The sequence below is a fragment of the Solanum verrucosum genome, unplaced genomic scaffold, assembly GCF_900185275.1.
Source record: "Solanum verrucosum unplaced genomic scaffold, falcon-dt-bn FXZP01000120.1, whole genome shotgun sequence".
Classification (NCBI taxonomy): domain Eukaryota; kingdom Viridiplantae; phylum Streptophyta; class Magnoliopsida; order Solanales; family Solanaceae; genus Solanum; species Solanum verrucosum.
This window is the reverse complement of record NW_026020714.1, coordinates 404,253-411,176: the sequence shown is the minus strand read 5'-3', so window position 1 is coordinate 411,176 and position 6,924 is coordinate 404,253. Positions and strand designations below refer to the sequence as shown.

The 6,924-nt window shown below is 33.5% G+C and overlaps 1 protein-coding gene across 1 annotated transcript; it reads right to left on the bottom strand.

The window, feature by feature from the left end:
- Positions 1–3,394: 3,394 nt before the first annotated feature.
- Positions 3,395–6,723, bottom strand: LOC125812587 (calmodulin-5/6/7/8). Its single transcript, XM_049492080.1, has 2 exons — positions 6,388–6,723; positions 3,395–4,081 (listed from the first exon to the last, which is right to left on the bottom strand). The coding sequence occupies exons 1-2, from the start codon at positions 6,461–6,463 to the stop codon at positions 3,708–3,710; spliced, it is 450 nt and encodes a 149-aa protein (XP_049348037.1). The 5' UTR covers positions 6,464–6,723; the 3' UTR covers positions 3,395–3,707.
- Between the last annotated feature and the right edge of the window lie 201 nt (positions 6,724–6,924).

The window sequence follows — 6,924 nt, the reverse complement described above, 5'->3', positions numbered from 1 at the left end:
CCAACCAATAGACCCACGGCTCAAGAAAATCAGTTTTACCCCTTTTCACAGAAAAATCACCTCATATATCTATTTAAGGCTTAATATTACTGCCTTTAGATGTACTTTTTTTATATTACTACTTATAACAGTTTAATTACAAATATTAACAGATTAATTTTAATTTATAATTTAATATTTTATTTTATTAATTAGTTATTATTTTTATAATTACATTATAATTAATAAGTAAGAGAAATAACATTAATATTAGAGAATCAATTGTCATTATCTCTTCCACCATTTTAGGGATAACATTAATATTAGAGAATCAATTGTCATTATCTGTTACACCATTTTAGGGATTTTTTTCCAGATTTCTCACAGCAACCCCCACCTTCCTCTTTTACCCACACCCCCACCCCCACGTTTCTCTTTTACAGAGAACTAACTTTTTCTCTCTCACCATCTTCAACGTTCGTCTTCTTCATTCAAAAAGAAAATCAGTAGAACTCCCACATTTATATGATTTAATGGTGGGATGAGATCTACACGCGAAGAATGTTGAAATTCCTGCAAAGTGTGGTTCCTCTCAATCGAAGGATCAAAAGGAGAAAAAAAATGAAGCAAAGAAAATGGTGAGTCCGGCAAATCAAAAGGGAAAGAAGAGGAAGGGGGTTGTAGAAACCCCTTTTGATTTGAATTCTGATTTTGTTAGTGAAATAAAAAATAAAAAAAAATAAAAAAAGCAACAAATGTAGAAATTGCTCAATCTTCAAAATCATTAACGAGAAGAACAACAAAAAAGAAGGAATCAGAAATTCGAATATCCAAAAAAGGCAAAAAGAGTTGTTAGGGTAAGTATTATATTTAATTTATTTTCACATTATTCAAATTAGTGATTTTTTTGCTAAAAATATCACATTATGCTTATTGTTGTTTCGAAACTTTTGTTTGGGTGAAACTTGTACGAAATGTGAATAATATTTATATGAATCTGACTTTAATATATGATTTTGGGATATTATATGAAATGTGATATAATATTGGTATACAAATGGTATGAATTGTGTTTTGACATTGGTATGAAATTGGTTTGATATCAGTAGCCCAATGGTATGAGTTGTTAAATTGGTATGCAAATGGAATGAATTGTTAAACTACTCTGTTTTGTATGAATTATGACTAATATTGATATGAAATTGGGATTTTTTTCTAATAGGAAGGTTTCTTTTTCAATTTCTTCATTAATGTATTTAAATTTTTAACATTGGTATGAAAATGGTATAAAATGATTTTTCTTTCAATTTTTTTCCAGTGATTGTGGTTTGTACACGTGTCTATTTGCTGAATACATCAGTAATGGAGTTTTTTATATGCGTTCTGTTGATATCGATGCAAAGTACCATCGTCAAAGGTATGTCACAATCATATGGCATTATGGAAAATTAAAGAATGATGATGGCACGACCAGTGAGAGTGAAGTAACTGGCACTGTTGCTAGCAAAATTGATGGACCCCACATAGCAAAAGAACATGCTCCGAATACCAACAATTATCCCACACCAAGATCACGGAGATCAAATTTGAGATAGTTGATTGCACCTTAGCCTCTTTAGAATTACAAGTTTTTTTTTTTTTTTACTTTTGGACGATATTTTTGTGTTTGTTACAACTTTAAGTATTTGATATATATAATATCCACTGTTTTATTTCAAAAAGATACCAATTACATATGAATTACAGATTGACTATTGTAATCGCAGGATACTAGTTATATACAGACTGCATTCCAAATGGATACACCATTCTAAAGATAAATTACACATTGACTATAATAATTCTCGGGATAACAGTTATATACAAAATGCATACAAATTGGATTCAACATTTAGAGTTTATGATTTTACAATGTCTTATTAACTAGAAAGAAATCGTACTACTAATTTAGAGTTCATAAACTAACTCTGACTTATAATTGGTATCCAAAATGTACACATTTGGCATCCAAATTCATATTCTAACACAAAAAATAAAAAAAAATGAAGTTGGTATCCAACATGTATAAATACCTTGTATAAACGATTATGTCAATGTAAAATAGTGATAATTGTATTTTGTAACAACCTCAATTACATTTTTGTTTTACATTTTTTTCATCCTGGACAATTTACAACCTAATTGTAAATTATATTGTCTTAACAAGCGTGGATTACAATTTGTATAAATACTGAAATAAACGAATCTTACAATTTAAAACATAGATCATTAAATGTTGCACCAACATCAATTACATCTGGTTTTATTTTGTTTTTTTGAAAATGGATAAAATAAGACTTTTTAATTAATTTTAACAGATTAGAGTGAATTAAGGAAAACAAATATTCCTAATTAGTTTGAATCTCCTAAATTTATGCTAATTAATAATTATCATCAATCCATTCAAATTTAATTAATACATCTATTTCCATTTTTTCAGTTTTTTTCTTTATTATTTCTAATTCCGTTTTTTTTTTTAATTTTCGTTTATCTTTTTCTTTTCTTTTTTTAAGTTTTTTCCAATTAATAAAAACATTTCATTTTTTTGTAAATTTGTTATATCCTGAATTTTTTAATGTTATAGTTTGAAAGTCTAAATCTACTGCTATAGCTTGAAAATAGTACTATAATATATGTCATATATGAAATTTACACCTTTTTCACACCATTTTCTACATAGGACTTTTTATCCGTGGTGTTCGGCCATCTTATGCACACTTCGACAATTACCAGATAACTCTATTCACCAAAGCTTTTACAAGGAAGAAGGTGGTGTAGGCCGGGTGTACTCCACTTGCTAGTGGTGTCACCAAGTGTTACTTGCTCTATAAACATTTTTTCCTAACCAAGAAATTCTTCTGGAGCCAACTTTAGGTTCAAACATAGCCTTCGAAACTTGGGGATGATGTACCAAAGCTTAGACAGATGGGAAGAAACCCTTTGTCATTGGAACAAATCAAACTAGGGACTTTGAAAAAACAACATCAAGATCACTTGGTTCATAAACCAACTTGTATATATGGAGAAACTCCATATATACCTAATGTTCAACCTTGCAAATGCACCAAATATCTTCTCCAATCATTCACATAACTGCAGTTGCAACACCTAAACTGTGGTCCAGGTAAAACCAAAAACAAAAAAGCTAAGAAAACTCCTGCTAAGATGTTGTAAATATCATCTTACAAGTTATGCAATGTCCTACACCTTCAAAATCTTATATGAGCCTGAGATACGGAAGCGCTTGAAGTCAAGCGCGTCAATGTAAAACAGAAACCTTGCTGTACAGTGGATAGACGGCCCATGTGCTCAAGAGTTGAGGATCAAGTTAACGCGAAAATCAAACACACAGAAGCATAGGCAAGAATGTGGAATATCGACGAAATTAGTCACATAGAATACAAAACAAAAAAGTTTGACACGTCATAGTTTCACAATACCGAATTCAGGAGAAATTACTAGAAGTTGCTAACAACCCAAACTACTAAGACAAGGAACAGGGCAAACAGGATATACTGGAGAACAGAACTACATAACCATGTGAATTGGAAAGTAGGCAAGCACCGAGACAAAGGTAATAACACAAAGAACATGTCCTAATTTGGAATAGAAATCTCACAAACTTATCTGCTCCGTTTCCTTCTCTTTTGTATTTTTACTTCTAAAGATTATGTTGGATTGATCAGTTCTCACTTGGCCATCATAACCTTGACGAACTCGTCGTAGTTGATCTGCCCATCGCCATCCACATCAGCTTCACGAATCATCTCATCAACCTCTTCATCAGTAAGCTTTTCGCCTAGGTTTGTCATGACATGACGAAGCTCAGCTGCGGAGATGAATCCATTCTGATCCTTGTCAAACACTCTGAAAGCTTCCTTGAGCTCCTCCTCGGAATCAGTGTCCTTCATCTTGCGAGCCATCAGGTTAAGGAACTCTGGAAAATCAATGGTCCCATTTCCATCAGCATCAACTTCATTGATCATGTCTTGAAGCTCAGCCTCAGTTGGGTTCTGCCCCAATGACCGCATTACAGTTCCAAGTTCCTTAGTTGTGATACAACCTGCAGCATATATGGAGATAATTATTGAACGTTTATAGCCATCATTACTACCTGCTTTTAGAACTTACTCTTTTCCCCATATTTCTCTATTCTGGAGAAACAAGTTAAACATGAGACTTGAACTGTTTGTTCTCACATGACGAGTATTAATCAACAGAATTTGACAGAACCACAGGCTTCCATCAGAAAGACTGATATCAATGAATGATGTTCAAAAGGAACCATGCGAACGCATAACTACGTGCACTAATCACCACAATCAGTCAACATAGGAAAAACATAACTATACTTTCCAAAAAGAATACAAACACCAAGATTCATTTGGTTAGCAGATTTTCTTCAGATGCAAATCACAGTTGAAAGCATCTTTCCTTCATCTTCCTTTCCTGATTTACTCAACTTGCCAAAAAAAATAGGCCAGCTCATCCTCAGAATCCGAAAAGTAAACGAAAATAGAACAGAATGGCTTTGTTTAAAAGATATACCTAGACTAAATAGGTTTAGGTGATGTCACGGTAAACAAGAATATATGTACCAGAGGGAGTGGCTTAGTGGTTAATGAAGTGACTTAAGCGCCATGAGATCTCATATTCAAATCCCAACGGAGGAAAAACACCAGGTGTTTCTTTCCATATGTCCAAGCCGGTGACAGAGTTACTCAGTGTATGTGTTGGTGTGAGGTAAAAGGTACCCCGTGGAATTAGTCAAGACGCATGTGGGACACAGATACCACGTGTTATCACATAAAAAACAAGCATATATGTCAGTGTACACACTCACACACATACACAGTAAACAGGAAACGGTATTTTAAAGTAACTATACACCGTCAAGCTTCTATATGCACCAGAAAAATTAACTAATTGCTCCATACTTCAAATATAGAAAAAAGAACAATCAGTTTTGATCAACCTTAGACAAAGTGACTTGTGCGATTGTGCGATTGTGCGATTGTGCGATTGTGAGATTGTGCCATATGTTAGAAGAGAATAAGCAAAAGCTTTTGCATAAAACCAAATACAAGGAAATTTTGTACCCTGTTCCTTAAACGATTTCCATAGACTTCTGCGTGTTATAGGAATGTATGGTAAGTTATGCAATCTACAAGTTAAAGCAAATTATGCTATAAGAAAAACAGATTAACAATTTATCTAGAATCAAAACCAAGTAAAACACATAGCAATAGGAAAATCAACAAAATATGGTAAGCACCTAAAAAGGACAACCTTTTCAAAACTTCTCAACTGATTTCAATCAAAAACAATTTCAACCAGCTCCCACTGTGATTGAAACCTGGAATAAGAATTCAATTCATCAACACTAAACACTCCTCAGGATCCCATCAAGACCAACCAAACACCCAACATATCGACGAGCATTTATGTTATGATCATGTTGCAAGGTATGGGACTTGAGTCCCACATCAGTTAATGGGGATGATATGGAGCTTATATAGCTAGCTTTTGGGTGTAGTTCTCCTGGGTTGTATCAATGGTATCAGACCAATCATCCTTGCTCTATGGGTATTCATTAATGGCATTCCAAAATCCTCTTTATGCTTCTAATTTCACTTAATGGTGGTTATGTAGGAGATCCTTATGGGTAAACCAATACGGGATATAGGGGTTATTATAGTGGGTATCAACAGCTCTTCAATCACACATACCAGCCTCCGAGGTTCACCAACTTCTGTTACACAGGGATCTGTACAAGCAATTCTCTTTAGCCTAGCTTAATTCTTAGTTAGAATTTCTTCCCCAATTCTCACATTACATCAATAATATCAGAGCCATCCCATCCCTCTTCGTGTCCTGGATGATGACACGTGGTCCGGAGCTAGAAATGGTCATGCACAGCGCAGTGGTTTGTTATGATCTTATTGCAAGGTATGGGACTTGTGTGGTTAAATAGGGAGCTGATGCTGGGCTTATATAGCCTTGAACTCTCCCACCTCAATCGCTAGCTTTTCGGGTGTGGTTCTCCTTAATTTGTATCAATTTATGCTATTAAACACCATCAAAATCCACCAACTTCACATAGATAAATCATTATATCCATTTCAATCAAGAAAAGAATCAGAACCCATGTTCAAACTCAACGAAATCTCAAATAGAATTGAAGCAGCAACAAAACCCATAATTCCCAAATTCGCATACATCAAAAAAATCGTCAAGAAAAGCAAGACCCAGATAAGATAAACACATAAACATGCAAAATACAAAGAACCAAGCATCGGATCTAAGAAAAAAAATTGCTATGAAATGAAAATTGATTTCAAAATATGTATGGTATAAGGATGAGCTAACCATCTCCGTCCTTGTCAAAAAGACTGAAGGCTTCCTTGAACTCAGAGATCTGATCTTCGGTGAGCTGATCCGCCATTTCTCTTTGACTTTTCTTTGAGAGATATTTTGAAAGGGAAAGAGAAGTTGCAGATTGGGAAACAAAGAAGAAGAAAAAATGGAGTTTCTGTTTGTGTAAAAGAAGAAAAAAATGAAAGGTTGAAAATGGTTAATTTTAATGGTTGTAAATGGTGCCAATAGTTTGGGGTGAAAAATATTTGATAAAAAAAAAATGATGAAAGTATTATTTCAAATAAAATAATCAATTCTACACAATAATTTATTTTAGTAATATCACAATAATATTCTTAGTTAAATGATGATATCACAAAAGTAATGTATCGAGAACATAAGATGTGTGATTAGCGTAACAAGACAGAGAACGTGAGGTATGTTGTCAATGTAATGAAATAAGGTATTGAGATATGAGAAAAGTGGATAACTCTTGTAGTACCAGACAAAGAGAGTGAGGTATGTGATTGACGTAGCGAATATAAAACA